This window comes from Triticum urartu, chromosome 7A (genome assembly GCF_056163025.1).
Source record: "Triticum urartu cultivar PI428250 chromosome 7A, HENAU_Tu73, whole genome shotgun sequence".
Lineage (NCBI taxonomy): Eukaryota > Viridiplantae > Streptophyta > Magnoliopsida > Poales > Poaceae > Triticum > Triticum urartu.
Window position 1 is genome coordinate 754207882 of NC_141879.1, and position 22687 is coordinate 754230568.

Sequence of the window (22687 nt, forward strand, 5' to 3'; positions counted from 1 at the left end):
TTAATATTATCCAATTTATAAGCATACATTTTTTTAAGATAATAAGAAACACCAAACATTTGTGGTTTCCACATGTGGAAAAATTAAATACATGAAAACAGGATCATAATTTGTCATTTGCAAAAGCAAATCAGGCAAGCAATTTGCTCGAAAGAAACACACCTGTTTTATACTGAAATTTTATACTTACTATACTACAGTGTTAACGAGTATAATTTTTCATTATTTATTTGGCATACTTAACAACAAAACAAAGTTAAATATTAGTTGTATTATTTATTTATTATATATTTGTTATGTGTATTCTTAAAAAATGGTTATGTGTTGCGCTAAGTTCAATTTGTACTTTGCAATTTTTTTTATTTTTGATACTTGTGTAAATTATGTAGTTTATACATATCTATGTTAGTTATCTCTAAAACATATGGGTTCCGAAATATTTTAATAGTGGTCATATTATGATTAGACATATGTCTGTAGAAAATTCTAGAGTACCAATTTAATCATATGTGAGGGTCTGCTTGATATATACTTGTTTCTGGAGCACCCATGTGCAAATCTAACCATATATTTACTAAAAGGCGAGCAAGCTGTGATGCATGGGACGCATTTCAGTGTGCACCAGTACACGATGCTTTGGAAAGCATATAAAAGACATGCAACGGATGATTATCTCCAGACAAATGCCAGTGATGTGAGTATGTATATACATACAATGCATGTATGTGTGTGCATGCATGTAAAGCGTGAACCGTATCGGTCCTGCATATGCATGCGCGAATTCAGCCGCTACTAGTGCCCTTCCCCTCTCCTAGTGGTAGTTGATCCAAAAGGCCATGGTTTTAGGCAGCTGAAGATAGATATCGGTCATGGCCGCGCGCCTGCAGGAGCTATGTGACCCTAGTTGTGGCTGACACCCATAGGCACCACGGCATGGCGGATTAGCAATTGAGCACACTGTGGTTGGGTGTACCAGTCAATCTAGTGGACAGAGACTTCCACAACGCACATAGCTATTGTGTAAAACTGTGGTAGGGGCTATACAGTAATTATAGGTAGATATATCTATATCAAACATCACAGAAAACTATGGGCAATGCTATATATGTGCAACCAACAAGTGCGACAAATGTTCCATCACAAAGGCAAAGAGCAACAAGAGAAGCATGCATATGGCACGAGTAGGGGTAGAACGAATACCACGTATGCAATCTGGCATGTCATGGCTTGGATAGGTTCGAGAAACCTTACTATCTGTCACCAGAAGTGTGTGGCTCCTCCAACACGACAAACAACACACGGTTGTAAAGATGGGGAAGATATCTATCTATCCAGCCGGTGCCACTAGATACAAAAATAAACAAAGGTCTGGAAATGTTGAGGCTTCTCTTGCAAGGGCCTACCAAGCTACCACTACACGCATTTACTCCTATTTAAGTGCCTCCATGGATATCCCTAGCTCGTTAAATTCCTTCCATAGTTATATACATCTTTATGGTTGCGTCCAATATTTCCATCATCCCAGAATCCATTGCACAGAAAGTCACTATCATGGAAGACCACCTGCAAGTTCAGGACCAACAGTTGGTGCTACCGCCGGGGTTTAGGTTCAACCAGACGGATGAGGAGATCATCAAATTCTATGTGGTCCCCAAGGTGCAAGATCTTCTTCGTCGCCGCGGCGATTGAGGATGTGAACCTCAACAAGTATGAGCCATGGGAGCTACCGGAGAAGGCAAAGATGGGGGAGAAGGAGTGGTACTTTTACTCCCGAAAGGATCGCAAGTAACCCACCGAGATACGAACAAACCGGGCGACGGATGCCGGCTATTGGAAGGCCACCGGGAAGGACAAGGAGATATTCCACCCACCGCTCATAGTCATCGGCATGAAGAAGACACTCGTCTTCTACAAGGGTCGGGCGCCTAGGGGGGGGAGAAGACCAACTGGATCATGCATGAGTAGGCTCGAGAGTAGCAAGCAGCTGACATCCAACCCGTCCACCACCACCCGCAGCGTCACCAGCACCAACGTGGCTTCCAAGGTATATAATTAATTTATTGTAGAGTAGTACTCATGAATCATCAACATGCTAGTAGCTACTCCCTCCATCCCATAATATAAGAGTCTTTTTTGACACTACACTAGTGTAAAAAACGCGCTTATATTATGGAACAGAGGGAGTTGTTAGCTAGTTATTTTTAACAATCGGACGGTAGAATGCCCAACTAAATATTACTCAGAGTATCCAATACATGGAAAGAATTATAAGGTTGCACCGATGCGTGAGGGGAGGAACATCCACCATCACATAGTCTCAGAGTAGCCAATACATGGAAAGAATTATAAGGTTGCACCGGTGCGTGAGGGGAGGAACATCCTGTTGGAAATATGCCCTAAAGGCAATAATAAATTAGTTATTATTGTATTTCCTTGTTCATCATAATCGTTTATTATCCATGCTAGAATTGTATTGATAGGAAACTCAGATACATGTGTGGATACATAGATTGTCCTGAGAAACTAACTTCGGCCATTGTGCCGCATTGGAGTGGGATGATCGTCCGCTCGACAGGCCGCAACTCTTTAATTACTACGCTCGAAAGTGCACCAGCCGTGGGTGCTGGCGAGGATTAGTTTGTTCGGTTCATTGGCGCGAGTCCGAGTCGGATACTACTGAACTGATCTCGATTCGATCTGGCCGTCTCTCTAATCTATATAAGCTCCCGGAGAAGACACCTGACCTGAGTAGATAGAGTAGATTAGACCCCTTTGTTGTGATCTACTGTACATATATAGCAGATTATCAGATCGACATCCATGGCTGCCAGCAGCGGCGGTGTGCTGTACAAGAGGATCCCTCCTCCTCCAGAACCCCAGGAGGAGGGTCCTCGTCTTCCTACCTCGCCTTCGTACGAATGCTACCCAGATCGAGTAAGTTCCTTAGGCTTTGCCTCCTCCTCCTACGCACTCTCACTAGCTAGCTTTTCCATCGATTACAGTCATTCATAAATTAACCCACCTATAAGGTATGGGAGCATGGCCGCTGGCAACGACCACCACGATTATTGGGCTAGAAATCCCAATAATGTTCCCACTTACAATATCGCTAGCGACTTCTCGGCCTTTGATGCCATGTACGAGGACGATGACCGCGGCGGACCTCGAGCGCCAGACCAACGAGTACATAACCGCCGCGCTCGACCACTACATCAGCCAAGACCAGAACCTGCAGGTAGTACATACCATTTGTACCCCAAAAACATTTAATTACCCTCCCTTCTTCTTTGTATGTATATGTACACGCAATTTTCCCAGTTAACTTCGTCCTCCTTTTTGCCTCAACATATATATGCTAATAGGTCAAGTATGAGCTCGTCAGAGCCATATACACTAGCACCGCGATCATGGATGCGAGGGGCTTCTATGGTCATGTAAACTTCACCGCCAAAAGCAGCTTGGAGAATTCAAAGGAGGAGTTACGTATGTATAGTACGTAGCGTTGACCAAGCACGGACATAAGAGAGGATACTTCTCTCTATTAATTAGCTATCTAACACAATATATGAAATACCTAAATTAACCCCCCAAAACCCCCAACCCCCCTTTAAAAAAAACAAAAATCCCAACCACACAAATGCTGACGCGTGGAGGTCTATTGATCCCGGTTGGTGCCACCAACCGAGACCAAAGGCCCTCCTGCCTGGGCTCACCACGCAGGCCATGTGGAGGCCCATCTGTCCTGGTTCTGGTTTGAACCGGGACTAAAGGGTCAGGGCATTAGTAACGACCCTTTAGTCCCGGTTCAGGAACCGGGACAAAAGGCCCTTACGAACCGGGATAATAGGCCCGTTTTCTACTAGTGTTAGTGTTCGCGGAGGTATATTACGAGCGCCGCAGCGATACGTGTATACCCACCTCCATAGTTTCTTTGGAAGGGCAAAATGGAGTTGGTTAGTTCTACGCGAACCCGGGTTCATGCATATCCTCTTCATTATTTTGCTAGTAATTCATGTCAATTTATATGTAGGTGGGGTTAGGGGCAAGGAAATTTGTGGTCCCTATCGTGGCATGGAGATTCGTGTTGACACTCAGCATTGCTATGCATGTCTAGAAGCCGTGAAGCACCTGGAGGATGGAACATTGTATGAGACCGGTCATCACGTGGATAGTTGCTATGGCTATATGAGACCGGTCATTTTTATGCGTGTTTTTTATGGCAACCAGGGAAGGCAATGGATGAACCAGACCTTTTTTTTCACTAAACGCATTAACCAGACACAACACAATAAGAGATGTAGGATGTTGTTGCAATTAGTGCTTTATATGTTTTATTTACTAGTTGTGTTGGTATCCATTATGTATGCACGCCTAGTTACTAATATAGTATATAAATAGTGACAACATGTATATATAGTATTGTTTTGCATCAAGGATTGCAGGAGGTTGAATGGGTTTTGATTTTAGGAAATGGTTATGGGCATTTCTAAGAAAATAAGTAGGAATAATATCAAGATATACTTCATTAGTCGTCACTAATAACAAACACCGCAACGAAAATTGTACTGTTATGTGTTAACCACCGTTGCGGCCTCCTTGGCCTTCCTCTCCCCTCTACTTAATCGCCCGCATCAGTCCGGGACCAATAACATGCCATGACCTCATGTACCACAAGAATTGCAATGCAACACATGAGAAGAAGAAGAAGTATCTTGGTTATGATATTGTTTTACATATTATTAAAACTTAGATCAATCTCTTGCAAGTACCAAAAGAAAGTGTTGAAGAACCACCGAGGAAAATTATACACGTGTCCACAGTTCCATCATTACCACATCCACTGAGGGAAAATGCAGCATGGGTGGAAATTCGTCCGGTGAAGAATGCCAGAAAGACTGAGTTGAGCTAAATGAAGGCAAAAAGGTGTCACATTCATGTTACTTGATAGCCCAACGGTGCCTCACCATGGCGGTTGCCAGCCTGGTAGGCTGGCCCAAGGATCCCTAGGTCGGTTCCATCCCGCACCTTGATCGGCGGCCATGGGGTTCGATGAGAAGACTCCGGAAGCCTTGTCGTCAAAGTCAAGGAAGACGGGGCCGTGGAGGACTATCCTCCTCCACCGATGGAGCCGATTAGGTTGTGTAACTCTAGGGCCTCAAGTATGTTATATAAGCCCGGGGCCGGGCTAGTCGATAGATTATCTACAATCCCCTGGTTCTATACTTGTACTTTGCACAACCCTATCACAACCAGTGAGTAGGGGTTTACCTCCACCTAGAGGGCCCGAACCTAGGTAAACTCGCCTCCTTGTTTCCCCTCCGACCTTATCACCTCTTTGAGGCACCCTATTGAGGCATGCGCGACAATCGTTCCCGAGAGTTGAACACCGCGGTCTGATGGGATCTCCGGCAGAATACAGTGCGATCTTTGGCCAAATCAGATGTTCATCTTCGGCACCGACACCTTCGCTATCAACTCAGTTGGCCACCACAGCTAGATCAAGAACTTTGCTCTAGGACGGATCGCCAGATTCAACAATCTGGAGTACACTGTGGATTCTCGCTGAGAGTTGATTCTCTAGGGCTTTGTGTCACATAGGGATCAGAAGCAGCAATAGGTCGATTTTTTAACCGACCAACCACCCACTTGATCTCTATCGAGGACCTCACTGAAGTGCTCGCTGGGCTAGTCCATCGTATATTTTAGAAGGTCGAAGTGGAACCGATTTCGGACGAGGAAGGGCATGCTATCGTTCGACTATTATGCTTGGCAACAAAACGACTATCTTAGTGGAAAGGAAAACATAGGCCAAAAATATAATAATTGATGAGGTGGCATATGTGATGATGTGGACAGGCTGCATGTTAAGATAATTTAAATAGTGGGGATAATTCTCTTAGTTATATAGGATTAAGTAAAACGAGTTTATAAGTTCCTTTGGTGGTCACTCCATTGGTTGCATGTTGTAAATGTTATGTACAATTTCAGGTTTAGAGATGCGAAAGTAGGTGGTCACGTGTTTCCAGCTTAAAGATGAAACACATCTAAGTGACTCGATCAAATTAGGAAGGAAAATAAAAAAGACAAAGGAAAATATTTGCATGAATCTTTATGTAAATCAATGATACGGGACTTAGATGTGCAATACTTAGAGCACATCTAGATGTGCTTTAGCAAAACTAAAAACAATTGTACCGACCACAAAGAAATTATCATTTCCTGAGAATGGAAAATTCAAGTTAGAAAATACTGATGTGACACATATCATATTTTCATGGTAAAACGGATGGTCAAATTAGGCACAAATATAAGGAGGCTTGTTTATGCAAAATTAAATTCAAAACCATGGCCGCAACCTCACTGGCATTGAACATATAAAACTTGCTAGCGTGATAATCAGTCACCCCCAAATATGTGTGTATGAACTTCCTTTCAGATCCACTGGCTGCAATAAAGTTTATAGACCCCGAAGTTCATGTCGTCATCTTTGACACACGTTTTACATTACAACAATTGTTTGATAAGTTTCGCTATATTTTTTTCGTTGTTTCTTGACAATGCATTGGCATTCAACTAGCATAAAATAATTTAAAAACGGCCTGGGCACGAGGAGATGCATGCAAGGTTGAGATATGGCCAAACATCTAGTTGATAAACACAGTCATGTACACGTTGAGTGCTGGATAGATCCATATATCCTGCGCTCAGTTTTCTATAAAAGGTGAGCACCGGTACACGACACCTTGGAAAGCAGATAAAAGACATGCAACGGATGATTATCTCTAGACAAATGCGTAGAGCGTGAACCGTACTGGTCTCATGTATGCATGCGGGAATTCAGCCGCAGCTAGTACCCTTCCCCTCTCCTAATGGTAACTGATCCAAAAGGCACCACGTGACACATGTAATAAGCAATATAAACAATTCAACAACAGAAAAACCGATCTAAAGAGCCAGGAAAAAACCTAAATGATAACGTTCACACGTGTGGCAGTTTTGCAACTCGCCCACACGCGTGGATCACCGTCCAGTCAAGTTTGCACGAATCTTGACACATCGAGGCAGAATTTGCGTGCCACGTAGGACGGAGCTGGTGTGTGGGTGTTGGCGACTTCGCCCACACGCCCCGCAGCATGCCGTTTGCCAGCTGTGTTGTGTGGGTGAACTAGTTTCTGTCCACACAACCATCACCTAGTCCACGCGCGTGTGGGCGAACTGCTTTTCGCTCACACGACACTCGTACGTTGTTTAGATGGCAACTGCAGTTACGTGTACATGACAACTAGGTAAACACACATGACAACTATGATTCGTTGCTAGACGGCAACTGCAGTTGCGCCTACATGGCAACTAGGTAAACACACATGACAACTATGATTCATTGCTAGACAGCAACTGCAGTTGCGCGTACGTGGTAACCAGATAAACACACATGGCAACTGTGATTAACCATACATGGCGACTATGGTTGGACCACACGTGACAACTAGGTAAACATACATGACAACTACTATTTGACCATATGTGGCAAATAGTTAATCACACACGACAACTATGATTTGATTACACGCGACAACTACCATAAATTAGACATGACAACTATAGTTAACCAAAACAGATAGAGTTTCCATGCTTTTACAACTACATTTGCCATCCCGGATAACTACATCTGCCATCCCAGATGGCAACTAAATCGTCATCCCACGGGTACCTAAGGTAGCTGCGTCAGGACGTGTGGGCATTTTTGCTTCGTGCCACACGCGCGGGGTGGAGATGAGTAGTACTTGTTGGGCGTGTAGCACGAAGTAGCTGCGCCCACACGTGTGGGCAATTCTAATGCTCGTCACACACAACCCGTGTGGGCTGCCTCCTGCTCACGCCACATAAGATGTGTGGGCGGATGTCTAGTATGCCACACGTGTGGGCGTTATCAGGATCCGATAAAAATACATAAATTACACACGATGTGTGGACAATATTATTTAATTATTTGTTATATATTTTAATGTATATCATTGAAAAATACTTGAGTTTTGCGCCCAACTTAATTTATGCTTTTTAACTTTTTTTAAAATTTTGTTTATACTTGTGTAATTTATGTAGTTTTTACATATGTATGTTAGATATCTCTAAAACATATGGTTTCACAAATATTGTAATAATTGTTCTATTATATGATTAAAAATTATTTATAAAAAAATTCTAGAGTATAATATACTTGTTTTTGGAGCGCCCGTGTACAAATTTAACAAAATATTTAATAAACCATATGTGAGAGATAAACAATGTACAAATATAAAAAGTACTTTTTAAATTAAACATATGGTTTAACGATATACTTATATACTCATTTTTGAAAATAAATAATGGGTGCATATATGTCCACACATGTCCTTATCTAGTTTTTGTCGCATATTGATCTTAACTATGTAGGTCCAAATCCGTCCGTAGAGTGTTTTTCTTAAGGATTTTGATCCATTGAACAACCACGCCTTCTCCTGCAGCTGGGTGCATGCCGCCGGTGATGTCCGCCTCTGTTTCCACGTCAACTTCAGATTTGAAGCAGGACACCATGAGGTAAGGTTCTTCTTAGCGGAGGTCCTCAGTGATGTTCTCTACGATGACAGTTACATGCACGTCTGCATTAGTCTTGCAGTCATGCACTACAACACAACTTATGTAATACCTAATTAATTCATTCATCTAGTTTCGCTCATAAAAGCAGCTTAAAAATCATTGACTTTAGTGGTGGAGTTAGCATTTCAATTTTGGGTGTACAAACGTCAAAATTTTATTTCGAGTCACAAATTTTAGTTTCTCCTATTGCCCCATTCCTCTTGAAATATACATATTTTATATTAAAATTTTATACTTAATATAATATTGTGTTAAAGATACATTCTTTATGAGAAGGAGTATATTTTTTCATTCCTTATTTGGCATATTTAACAATATTATTTAATTATTTGTTATATGTTATAATGTATATCATTGAAAAATAATTAAGTGTTGAGCTGAATTTAATTTCTGCTTTGTATTTTTTTAATACATGTGTAATTTATGTAGTTCATACTATGTACGTTACATATCTCTAAAAGATATGGTTTCACAACTATTGTAATAGTGGTTCTATTATATGATTAGAAAAATATATCTATAGAAAAATGCTAGAGCATAATATACTTGTTTTTGGAGCACCCGTGTACAAATTTGACAATATATTTAATAAACCATATGTGAGGGATAAACAATGTACAAATTAAAAATATATTTTTTAAACCATATGGTTTGACGATGTACCTATATACTCTTTTTGAAAGAAAAAAATGGGTGCACATCTGTCCACCCATGTCCTCATCTACCTTAGTCCTTTCTGATCTTATCTACGTACGTCCTACGTCTGTCCGCATGGTGTTATTATCAAGGATTTGGATCCGGTGAACAACACGCCTTCTCCTGCCGTTGGGTGGATGCCGGCAGTGATGTCCGCCTCTGTTTCCATGTCAACTTCAGGCCGGAAGCTAGGTACCATGGGGTAAGGTTCTTCTTCGCAGAGATACTCGGCAATGCCTGCCCCTCCCTCCCACAGGCGACACATGGAATTGGTTTTGCCGGTGCCATTGACCTATTTTTAACCGGTTTTGTCTTGACCAGTTTGTTGTTTGCCTACTGCCGTTTCAGCGAGTTAGCGGGTACCAGTTAGCTGTTTGCTTGGTACTGAGTTAGCGAGTACTATTTTGGTTTGGTTTGTTTGAACGCCACATTTTCCTCTTCCTGTGGGCTGGTTTGTCCTTGCGATCGATGCATATATTTGTTCACTCCGGAGACTTTGGTATATTTTGTCTTTATAGATGGATCCGACCTGCCACTGTTGTTTCCTTGCACGAAACTTGAAGCTGCTCGTGCGCCGCAATTTCAACAGCCCCTACACACCGAGCAGGACGTTGGTCACGGTGCCCCTTCGTGCTCTTCTCGCTGCTACATGTTGGATCAACGCAAAATTAATTTGTCCGTGATGATTGCGGCGCCTTGCGGTCTAATGTGCTACCTCGAGTGGGGATGCTACTGATGCGGCCATGTTGATTTAGGTGTCGATGCAGGCCACGACACATGACATTGAAGCTAGATTTAGGGAAGAGGGAGCTCTTCAGATTGTGGAGAGGAGGTTGGGATGCTTTGGGTATATATGGCATCGGTTCCCACAGAAATACCAACATCCAGGTTTTGACTATGTCCTCATGGTACAATCTAGGACACGTGCGTAAGTTACACAAAACCAATATTTATGACTATATGTTATCACAAACCCGCTACTACTTTTTATCATTTTTTTTCATAACAAAATCCATCACTAGCAACAAAACACAGATTAGTTCGTTTTAACAACGAATCTGATAGGTGGGACCCGCACACCAGGACCAACGTTTCCATGTATGCACAGATGAGGGACCACCTAACAGCCAAAATCCATGGTTAAACCATGGAGGCATACATCACACAGGCGAAAGCAAAACAACTAACTACAAACAAGGTGCGAGAGAGAAAGTAGAGGGGTGTTCTGAGGTGGACAATGGAGAAGAGGACGACCGAGGGATAACCCATAGAAAATGAAGGAAAAGAGAGGGAAGCACCGATGGGTTAGGTGTAACTGAAAATAAACCAAAGGTATTTTGGCCATTTAGATGGATCATCCCATGTACAACTACGTGTTTCAGCAAAACTAAAGTTAGTAGCAGCGGCGGCGGCGACAACAGTAGCAATAGCGGTAGTGGTAGTAGTAGGAGTAGTAGTTTTTTTTTTTGGAATTAGTAACAGTAGGAGGAGCAGTAGCAGCACAAGTAGCAACAGCAGCAAAAGTAGTAGTAGTAGTAGTAACAGTAGCAGTAGCAGTAGTAGTAGTAGCAGCAGTAGCAAGATAAAGAATAGCAAACAAATTCAAAAAATCTGCTATTTTTTGTGGTGCAAGATGCTCAAATGCGTGATGTTTGTGAAAATTTTCGGGCCTTTGCCTACCCTTAAATGGGCCGGCTCACTTACTCTTTCTGGTCCGCTTGCATGTGCATTCGGGCGACAAACGTTGCAATGAGCGGCAAATAGGGTTTTCCATGATTATTAGCAGGCATTAAATAATAATAATCAACATAATAGTATAAATCATTTAAACCCATTGACCGGCCCATGAATTCGGTTTTGTATTCTGCGCTTAGTGTGCTGAGGAAATTCCTGTGTGGCCCATCATGAGGCAGATAACAATGCCCGGGATACCAAGCGTGTTTCCTGTAGTAGTAGCAGCTGCAATAAGAACAAGAACAACAACTAGTACTACAACAGCACTACCAGCGACAATAACATGTACGGAAGGAGTAATAATAATTTGGGGGGAAACTTATTCCTTGCGTCCTTGAGAGGTAGCAGCATGATTGCATGAGCGCTGAAGCGTGGCTGACCGGCGGGCATGACCGATGCATGCTTTGGACATGCATATTGCTTCTGTCTTTGACGGGCTAACACATCGAATGCACCTGCATTGCATGATGATAGGTGAAAGAAAATTCACACAAATCGAACGCACCTCGATCCATCATACACTCGTGATGATCGGTCGATATGGCCATATATACGTACTTGTTGCACTGATCCATCGGTCGCACTATCGCATCACAAGCAACAGCACTAAACCACACCACACCACAGCAGGTAGCTAGCTAGCTTAGGCAATGGCGTCTAGAGGTGAGAGCCAGACGGAGCGCTGCACCAGGCTCGCAGCCCAGCACTACAGCGAAAATCATGTATATATTCTGCATTAGTTACTCCATCACCTTCTTCTTCTTCTTTGCTCCCATCTTAGCTACGTACTGATGATCAATCTTGGCTGAATGATTACGTTATATAGGATGTTGATCTCACGGATCTGGACCCGGTGGACAGCCACGCCTTCTCCTGCCGGTGGGTGGACGCCGGCGACAACCGGCTCTGCTTCCATGTCAACTTCAGGGCCGATGCGGGGCCCCACGGGACACAACTCTTCTTCGCCGAGGTCCTCGGCGACGGCCCCCCAAAGTCGGTGCAGCACTGTGTCATGCTAGGAGGACAATCCAGTACGTAATCCTAGTTCCTTTCTCTCTTTGCATGCCCATACATTTTGAGTATCCATATATATTGAGACACTTGGTTATTTGCAATTTTGGATGCAGCTTGGTCAACAAACAATTGCACGTTTTGCTCCGGTATCTGCCACCCTAAAGCAAGCGGCACCTTTGACTTTGGCCGCAAGTGAATGAAGCACCCACCAACTTCCACTCCGAATTTCGACTATCCATGCATGCACTCCAGAATAAATTACTACTAGTACTCATTAGTATTACCTTGCCGGCTTAATAAGTAGAATAAAAATAAATTTAGGGTAGAAAGACTAGGCCTGCTGGCTTAGTAAAATAAAATAAATTTAGGGTAGAAAGAGTAGGCTTGTTGGCTTAATAAAACAGAATAAATTTAGGTTAGAAAGAGTAGCCTTCCTGGCTTAATAAACTAAAACAAAAATAAGACTAGACTTGATGGCTGTCTTATAGTAATAAAGTAGTAAATAATATGTCAGCTGCCTTAATAAAAAAATAAGAGCAGAGCCTCACTTATTTTATGTAAATAAATAAGAACTTGTGTCAGATAAGTAAAAAGTGAAGTCCTGCACTCTCTTCCTCTTTCTCTCTCTCACTCTCTCTCTTAGTTGAAATGCAGTGGCGATGGACGAATTACAAAATTGGTTGCTGATAAAAACAGATTGATTTTTTTAAAATGCCATCAAATGCATTCAACAAGGCATCGTAGTCAAGCACTTTGAATTTTTGAATACCCCTTTCCCATCTAATTGCTCTAACATACCTTGAATTTTAAGATTTGGTTTACACTTAGGAAGTTCCATCTCCCAGTTTCAGTTAGAAAGACGCATCCAACCCGTGTGTCACGTGATACCAAGGATTTAGTGCTCATCCTCTTCAAGTTAGCATAGTGCTCTCAAAAATATGTATTGACACCAGTCAATTTTTTAAAAAATTGACAACATCAATATTTTTTAAGCTTCTTCCCACAACTCAGTATACCGACACAAATGTTGAGCATTAATGACTTCTCACAAATATTATCCAAGCAAAACTCATGGATGGGTTGTACTACCATGTTAATCCTGTCAAGTAAGATGGTTTCTATGTTAATCTTTATTATTGGATGTAGCATCTCACTTGCAACCGTGAAAAGTATGAATTCTATGACCTCCATACTAGCACTGTTTTTATCGCAAGAGTTATAGGTTTCTATTATGGATCAAACCCATACTTACATTGATAGTTCATGTGTTCACCAGATCCACAATTCCCTCAGGACAATGGATATGAGACACGTAACATGGATAAGTACTCATTCACCCAATATGTTCGTTCAATTGTCTTTGCATCATAGTCAGACTTGATTGGTGTACTCATGGCTATTCCTTCATCCTTTGTAGCATTTGTTATTCCTAAAAAGGCATATCCACATCAAATATTTTTGGTAATTGTTTTGTTAGGGGGTTAGAGATAGAATATTAAAAATACACTAAACTAAGTGTGAGTTCAAAGGAAACATCGAAGGGCTAAGAGCCCCGGCAACAGTGCCAGAAAAGTACCTTGACAACCGCTAGTGCATGGATAACGATGGTACCTTTCGCATAAGCATTAACTAGGTATTTGTTAAACCGTATGAGTTAAGGTTAGTCATTCCCTCATACCCAAGTAGAGTTGGCATGGTCTCGAGTCGCATTCACATCCAAACTAGAGTTTAAAAATTAGTAAACTTGTGATATTTTCTATTGGTGCAGCAAACGGTTAGCTAGATAAACTAAGCTAGGAAAACATAAATGTAAAGGAAGATATAAAGGCTAACCAAATTATAACATGAAAGCAAAGTGGGAGAAGCCAAGACTAGGCACACCGCACTACCATGTGCACATTCCCCTCACACCACTACCATAACCATAACATTCTTTCCTTGTTACTTGTTGCAACCATGAAATGCAAATAAGTACAAAATTATGTTGTGCTCCATCTCTCTCTCTCTCTGGAATGTGAAAATTATAAAAACAAATGGCATAAAAGGAAATCCACAAGACATTGTAATCATGTACTGCAATTTTTTAAATATTTCTTTCCCATCTAATTTCTCAAAAATACTTCTAGTTTTGCGATTTGGTTAGAAGTGCAAACTATTGGTTTTTGTTTGGAGGTCAAATATGACCATTCGTGATTGTTAATCATATGTTTCCACATAAGGGTTTTAAGAAAAAGTTAATAACACCAATCAATTTAAAAGATTGACACCATTGATATTTTTAGCTTCACCCCGCAACTCAGCATTGACATGAAAATCTTGTTGTAGTGCTTTGCAGATATCCAACAAGTGCACGGGGTCGCAATAGTCGCATTGGGAAGTATTGCAACTCTAATTTGTATTTATCGCTGTCGGAGAGAAAGAAAAATAATAAGTCTTTAGTAGCTAATGTATTATTTTGAACCACATGAAACAAATATTTATTTAAGAGAAATTATTAGTGCCATCATAGTGACATGATTTTGAGTGTTGTTGCTTGTAGAAAAGTAAATAAGACTACTAATTACCTGACAACTACAAATAACATGTATTGAAGGAGATCATCAACATTATAAACATAGGCGTGAGAATGGAAATTGGGGAGTTACATGGATGCATGGCATCAGTCACACATATGGGATATAAGAAATTATGTAATCCTAGATCATGTTCTCTTTACTTTTATACGCACGTACTCCATATGTAGTTGAACATGCTTATTTATGGGAAATTGCATAACATATGTTGCCCAATCCTCCCATGTAACATGTGTCCAATGGAAACTAATATACAACTAAGCTTTCCTTTTGGCGGATAGTCAAAAAACACGATAACACTTTTTGAATAAATGTACCAATCCTCAAATTTCAACCCTCCCCACTGATATCCTGGTACGTCACCCACGTGGTTGCTAGTTGGGACTACAAGAGTTGCGTGCGACTTGCTGGCACAATCCAAACACATAATATCATGAAACACACATATGGTTCAAATATCAACTCACAGTATTCCGAACCTAGTAATATGCATTATGCATAACAAAGTCATAGCAACGAAAGATCAAGAACAATAATCATAATAGGGATCAATACCCTGAAATCTTAGAATATTACATGATTGGCATCATCCAATTTCCATCCACCCCATGTGCGGGCATCAGATTGCACATACATGCATTGCGGAAAACATGATGAAGATGATGGAGAATGGTCTAGTGAAGTCAATGGTGATGAAATGCCCTCTCTGGAGGTGGGATTAACCTCCGAAGAACCCTATAAGACAATGATCAACGAAGGCAGTAGCTCTCTAAACTAGGAAAAATACACATGAAATCTTAGTGAACTTTGAGGTCCTAGAAAATTTATAGTCGAAATGGGGGAGTTGGGTATATGTGGGCTTCACATGACTTGGCTACGCGCCCTAGACTAGTGCTAGCCCCCAAGTGGTGTGCACCTCGGTTGGGCCCTCCTTGCTAGTGGTGCTCCTCTGGATGAGAACTCCTCAAACTTTTTTAACCTTATTTTTTGGCGAAGTACCCACACACATGAAAACTACACCAATATAAAATTCGATTAAAAATCTTCAAATAAAACAGGATTTCAAGTTTTGGCACATCAATATAAAATTAGAAGAGTAAGTATAAGCAAAATGATTGGAAAAGTAGATAAGTTTTGGCATATCACTTACTCGTCGTCAGAATTTCAAGTTGTTGATCTCATTGGTTTTGCTCGCCTAGTATCCTAGAACCCTAACCACCTAGCCATCATGCCGCTTTGCATTCTTTTATGTCTTCCGCATGAGCAATTGAGACGGCCTTGGTTGCACGAATAGGCGTACACGAACACACATATAAGTCTAGCTAAATCTTAAGGATAGAAATCATTCTCAAGACACTCCCAAGGTGTCTAGTTTTCCAATTCCAGCCTTACATGAACTTGATAACAATCTAATTCATAATTTTTGGCACTTCATCTCTAAATGAAAAGCTAGCTTGAGGTGTGTAATGAAGCTAGTTATGACTAATAGCAGTGAGTTACGTTGCACTACACTATTACATAGGATCCCTACATATATGTTGGTAGGGAAAAAGACTTCCTACCACAAAAAGTCGATCAGAAAAGAAAGGACATTTTCGACCAACATTGTTTGGCATCAGATGTCTAGTTGGCAAAGGTCTTTCAAACAGACATTTTTTGCCAATGGCATGTTGGCGACTCCAAAATAAATAGACTTTACAGGATGGAAGCGTGCAACATAGTGGTCTACAAAGAGCGAAATACAGATGGAAACTAAAGCAATGAGTATCTTATAGATCATATCTCAATATAAAATAGTGAAAAAACGTACAAATAGAAACGGTAATAACATAAGCACAATATGGTGACATCGGTATCTTGTTACTTTTACCAGCAAAGAAGATGAACATGTGTATGAAATGACCCATGTTCTAGTTAGTTGATGTCCAAACCATTCCACTTGATGACCTTTCTCATGTAGCATTGGTGCTAGAAAGCTCATCATTCCTATTAGGATTAAATGAAAAATAAAAATCAGATGCAGTAAAACTCACCTTGTGGACTTAAGTCGAACATTGCCATAGACAGTCCAATGGGTTTTGCCGGAGCCAAGCAAATCAGTACATGCATTCCATTAATTTATTAATTTATGCTCAGTAATTTTTCAAATAAAATGTAATGATACTAATTTCCCCTACCTTGCAATTACGTGTAATTTTTGCCATGGCATCATACCCATAGAAATGATGGAGATGCACAGAGGTCAATGTAACTAAGCATAACCATATGAATTAAAAGTATCGTTGTTGATGCACTGGGGAATTGATATTCATCACGTGACTCACCAACACTAGTTGTGCTAAGACCAGGATCAAATGTAGATGTGCAATTCATATGCATAGCTTGGGGCGGCAGCAAGAACGAGTCAGTTATACCTTAAAACTTTTGTTGTTATATGGTGACCTATCAGGAAGAGCATCCATACAGTAATCTGTTGGATGCCAAATTTTTATGCAAATTTTTATGCTAACAATTGTCGGGAACAACATAGTTCCAAATTCTGAGAAAAGGAATTGCATCTGGATGAGTGTAATGTAGCATCCCCTGCAACAAAGATAGTAAAGGGAAAGTTTTAATGGGGGGGGGTGTCAAAATTCATGCTACCACCAAATTATACCCTACACATAATTTAGCAATCCCTTGTTAGGCATCATGTAATTATACATCAATACTATTTCTGAAAATCCATAAAAAAACATAAACATATGTTACCAATCAAACGTTTGTCTAAGGCAAATGAGTAGAAAACCAAATCGTGTTGCATAACCTAAAAATAGCATGACCCATCACCATGGATGTGGAAAGGATTCTGACTTTGAAGGGGTAATCTGGGATGCATTTTTCATACTTAAATAACCACTTTTGCTTCATCCATTCCGCCGTATTTAATCAATAATATTGGCAGGTCGATGTATAATGGATGCAGTGAGATTGACCGATGGACTGCTTCTAGAAGTGTAAATCAAATCTTATATAAAAAAAAGTCCATTTTAAAAATCTGAATGAATTGCAACATGACAGATTATGCAATCCGCATATATATGGTTAACTGGTTAGTAGTTCAAATCAAGTGGAATATATCAGTAATACCAACGACCTTTAGATTCAATGATGTAAAAGAATTTAGGGAAATAGAATTAGCTAAAAGACATGCATTACATGGTGTCATTTACATTGCCGATGGGATACATGTGTTAAGCCTGCACATGGCAATGAAACCCCACAAGCTTCCTGTGATGCTAGGACGTTCCAGTCCAATTGACTGAACTTAATAGACATGAGTAAAGAAAGGAGTTCGGTAGAGGCAAAGAGCCCACCTTCTTCCTCTCCCACCCTTGCCACAGCGACCAGATCGATGTGCTCCATGCTGGAGAAAAGGTCGTTGGTGGTACTGCAATTATGCGGGGTGGGTGTGTAGGGCGCACCGCGGCTGGACAAAACTAATGTGGATGATGGGAGGTAGCTAGCTGGGCAAAGCAGATGCGGGGCACCACAGCGTGTTGCTGTCCAGCCGCATCATGACGGCGCAACATCGAGGCTCATCTTGGCATGGGAATGAGTTTGCATGTGGAAGCTCGATTACGGCGGCTCCAACTCAATCAAGAATAGGTGGGAAGCTGAGATGTATTGACCTTGGTCTGTCAAGTCGAGAGAAAATTTAGTGGTAAGATCAGGTGATGCAGCTGGGATAGTGTGCCATATGTTTTAGAGGGTGGAATTAGAATTGATTTTGAATGAGGGAGGGCATGCGATCGATCGATTATTATGCTTGGAAATAGAACTGCTATCTTAGTGGAAAGGAAAACATCGAGATAAATTTATGGGGTGGCATATGTGGTGATGTGGATAGGTTGCATGTTAAGATAGATTAGGTAGTGGCGATAATTCTCTTAGGTATATAAGTTTCTCTCGTGGTCACTCCATTGGTTGCGTATTGCAAATTTTATGTGCAATTTCATGTTTAGAGATGCGAAAGTAGGCGGTCACGTATTTATAGTTTAATGCTGAAAAAATAATTGTACCAACTACAAACAAATCACCATTTCCTAAGAACAGAAAATTCAAGTGAGAAAATACTGATGTGACACATCTTATATTTTCATGGTAAAATTTATGGTCAAAATTAGGCACAAATACGAGCAGGCTTGTTTGTGGACAATTAAATTCAAAACCGTGGCAGCAAGCTCACTGGAATTAAACATATAGAACTTGATAGCGTGATAATTAGTCACCCCAATAGCTGTAATAAAGTTCATAGATCCCAAAGTTCATGTCATCATGTTTGACACACATTTTTACATTATAACAATTGTTTGATAAGTATCTCTAATTTTTTTCATTGTTTCTTGACAATGCATTGTCATTCCACTAGTATAAAATAATTTTAAAAACAGTCTAGGCACGAGGAGATGCATGCAAGGTTGGGATATGGACAAGCATGCATTTGATAAGCACATAATCATGTACACCTTGAGTGTTGGGTTGATCCATATATCCCGCACTATGTTTTCTTAGAAGGCGAGGAAGCTTTGATGCGTGGCATACATTCTAGCGTGCACGGTACACGACACCCTGGAAAGCATATAAAAGACATGCAACGGATGATTATCTGTAGAGAAATGCCAGTGATGTGCGTATGTATACATACTACAGGTATGTGCGTGCATGCATGTAAAGCATGAACCGTATCGGTCCTATCTATACATGCGGGAATTCAGCCACAACTAGTGCCCTTCCCCTCTCCTAGTTGTAATTGATCCAAAAGGCCATGGTTTTAGGCAGCAGAAGGTAGAGATCGGTCATGGCCGCGCACCTGCAGGAGCAATGTGACCCTAGTTGTGGCTGACACCTGTAGGCACCACAGCATGGAGGATTATCAATTAAGCAAACCGTGGCTGGGTGTACCAGTCAATCTAGTGGCTAGAGACTTCCACAAAGCACACAGATTTTGTGTAAACCTGTGGTAGGGGCTATACAATATTTATAGCTAGATACATCTATATCAATCATCATAGGAAACAGTGGGCAATGCTATATATGCGCAACCAGCTAGTGCGACAAATGTGAGTGTTTGATTGGTTTGCATCACAAAGGCAAACACCAACAAGAGAAGCATGCATATGGCACGAGTAGGGCTAGCACGAATACCACGTATGTAATCTGGCATGTCATCGCTTGGATAGGTTCGAGAAACCTTTCTACCTGTCACCACAAGTGTGTGGCTCCTCCAACACGACAAACAACGCACAGTTGTAAAGATGGGGAAGGTATCTATCTATCTATCCATCCATAGCCAGTGCCACTAGATACAAAATAAATAAAGGTCTGGAAACGTTGAGGCTTCTCTTGCAAGCGCCTTGCTACTACACGCATTAACTCCTATTTAAGCGTCTCCATGGATATCCCTAGCTCATTAATTTCTTCCATACTCATGTCTATGGTTGCGTCCAATATTACCATCACCCCAGAATCTGTTGCACATAAAGCCTCCACCATGGCAGACCACCTTCAAGTTCAGCAGAAACAGTTGGTACTACCGCCGGGGTTTAGGTTCCACCCGACGGATGAGGAGATCATCAAATTCTATGTGGTCCCTAAGGTGCTCGATGAAGCCTTCGTTGCCGCGGCGATTGAGGATGTGAACCTCAACAAGTACGAGCCATGGGAGCTACCAGAGAAGGCGAAGATGGGGGAGAAGGAGTGGTACTTTTACTCCCGAAAGGATCGCAAGTACCCCACTGGGATACGAACGAACCGGGCGACGGAGGCCGGCTATTGGAAGGCCACCGGAAAGGACAAGGAGATCTTCCAGCCACCTTTCAAACTCATCGGCATGAAGAAGACACTCGTCTTCTACAAGGGTCGGGCGCCTAGGGGGGAGAAGACCAATTGGATCATGCATGAGTATAGGCTCGAGAGCAGCAAGAAGCTGACATCCAACCCATCCATCACCACCCGCACCGTCACCAGAACCAACATGGCTTCCAAGGTATATAATAAATTTATACTAGAGTAGTGCTCATGAATCATCAACATGCTAGTAGGTAGTTAGCTACTTATTTTGAACAATCAAACGGGAGAACCCCCAATTGAATATTACTCACAGTAGCCAATACATGGAAATAATTACAAGGTTGCACCGATGTGTGAGGGGAGTTACATCCACCATGACATAGCGGCCTCCTTTTAAGTAGGTACCCTGAACGTATGGGTCAAAAGAGAGAAATTGTAGATAATGTTCATACTAGTAGGCCGAGGTGAGTAAATGCAACCATGGAATGTGATGGCATTTCATATATGTCTTAAATGTTCTAAAGGATGGAAAGGTTGATCGAGTCCAAAAGTTGGAGTCGAGGCTTAGTGGAGTCACTATGTTTCCAATTCCTGAGATGGGCACTAGTAAGGGGCGCCTAAATACCCAAGTTATGCAAGATATGTGCCAAATATGAGCAGTTAATGAAAAAGTGATCAGCATCTGCGACAATAGCGTCACACCTGGGGCATGCTACATAAAACATTTGATTTGTACTTATTTAATTTATGTATGTTTGTAGGAACAGTGGGTGGTTTGCAGGATCTTCCATAAGAGCACCGGACTAAAGAAGATGGTGACACCGTCATATGACATGCCAATGTACACAGGAGCAGAACATCAGCAGGGCTTTGTTGACTTAGATACATTGCCTCCTCTCATGGAATATGACATGTCGTCAACATGTGCGCATGCACCGCTGTTTCCTGGAGCTTCTTCATACAAGTCGCATGATGTCGGAACTGGCTCATCGATGATGGGCAGTGTGGCGCTTCCTATGATGAATTACCACTACATCGGGAACAACCACCACCACCAAATGATGGTCAACCCAACACTGCCTTTGTCGCTCTACCAACACCAACAACAACATCAACAGATGATGATGCATATGGGTGCAGATCAGGGTCTCATGGTCGGGGCTCAACCTGGAGGTGGGTTGGCGTCGATGCTGTCACAGGAGGATGCTGTGGCCGGGCTAAGGAACAACTACCCAGGGAACACCGCTGCAACAGCAGTTGGCGAGACCTCATTGATGAACATGGGTATGGATGACATTTGGCAGAATTGATGATCAAATAACCCAAGACAACATATATATATGTGTGTGCATGCATAAATTAATAATCCATCAGACGGTCAGTTGATATATGCCAACCCGTATATTGTTTGGTGCCGCATTTTTATTTGTTAGTGTGACCTTGAGAGAGTTTGCAATCATGGCATGGCTTGGCATGCCACTCTTGTGCTAGTTTTTCAATTGTGTGTATGTGTATTGGCTTGTATATGCACTACCCACCAGGGTATACCTAGCTACATATGCATGTGTTGTAAATGTGTGTACATCATGCATCTTTTAAACCCATATAGAATAAGCTACTTTGTTTATATATATTTTTTCCATTAAATGTATTAATGTCTGTGAATTTGATCACATGTGTGCATTGTATCTGGAAAAGAATTTTTAGCACGCACCGACCTAGAGGGGATTTCCATCCACCACATAAACACTTATTTATACTTTGAAATGTGTTCTAATAAAATATTAACTCACTTCTAAATGTGTGCTAGTAATTTTATTCCACATCTAATCCAGGGCAAACATTTGTGGTGATGTCCAAGAGAGCGACATGCTCTACACCATGTTTCACACATACTCTGTTGGGAAAAAGTAGTGCCTAGGAGGCGCTGAGGCATGCTTAGGCGCTAGGCCATGGCCAAATGGCTCGCCTAGGGCATAAGTGGAAGTCTAGGCAGGCCAAGAAAGGAATTGTCTACCCAATCGGGAAATCATGCTATATTGCACCAATATGCCAAACATGACATATTCCAATGAATGTACCTGGTAGTTAACTTATATGTATACCATAATATCCATACACATAATAATAATCACATATACACCCTGATTACCAAAACTATATTACCGCCTAGGCTTGCCTAGGGCACTTAAGCACCGCAT

General features: G+C 41.5%; 2 protein-coding genes and 1 pseudogene across 3 annotated transcripts; all 3 read left to right on the forward strand.

The window, feature by feature from the left end:
- Positions 1-1445: 1445 nt before the first annotated feature.
- Positions 1446-4022, forward strand: LOC147962902 (NAC domain-containing protein 20 pseudogene; annotated as a pseudogene).
- A 7362-nt stretch (positions 4023-11384) lies between these two features.
- On the forward strand, positions 11385-12734 carry LOC125525840 (uncharacterized). Its single transcript, XM_048690846.2, has 3 exons — positions 11385-11789; positions 11894-12098; positions 12195-12734. The coding sequence occupies exons 1-3, from the start codon at positions 11718-11720 to the stop codon at positions 12275-12277; spliced, it is 360 nt and encodes a 119-aa protein (XP_048546803.2). The 5' UTR covers positions 11385-11717; the 3' UTR covers positions 12278-12734.
- A 7339-nt stretch (positions 12735-20073) lies between these two features.
- Positions 20074-22115, forward strand: LOC125523033 (NAC domain-containing protein 20-like). Of its 2 annotated transcripts, none has more exons than XM_048688069.2 (2): positions 20074-20682; positions 21248-22115. In XM_048688069.2, exons 1-2 carry the CDS (start codon positions 20089-20091, stop codon positions 21794-21796), a joined length of 1143 nt encoding a protein of 380 aa, XP_048544026.2. In that variant the 5' UTR covers positions 20074-20088; the 3' UTR covers positions 21797-22115. The 2 variants fall into 2 exon arrangements, with proteins under 2 accessions (XP_048544026.2, XP_048544027.2); XM_048688070.2 differs by having other exon boundaries at positions 21254-22115.
- The last annotated feature ends 572 nt before the right edge of the window (positions 22116-22687 follow it).

Coding starts and splice junctions, on each gene's coding strand:
- LOC125525840 (XM_048690846.2), top strand. CDS start 11,718: ATGGCGTCTAGAGGTGAGAGCCAGACGGAGCGCTGCACCAGGCTCGCA. Junction 11,790..11,893: donor AGCACTACAGCGAAAATCAT/GTATATATTCTG, acceptor TACGTTATATAG/GATGTTGATCTCACGGATCT. Junction 12,099..12,194: donor CATGCTAGGAGGACAATCCA/GTACGTAATCCT, acceptor TTTTGGATGCAG/CTTGGTCAACAAACAATTGC.
- LOC125523033 (XM_048688069.2), top strand. CDS start 20,089: ATGGATATCCCTAGCTCATTAATTTCTTCCATACTCATGTCTATGGTT. Junction 20,683..21,247: donor GAACCAACATGGCTTCCAAG/GTATATAATAAA, acceptor GTATGTTTGTAG/GAACAGTGGGTGGTTTGCAG.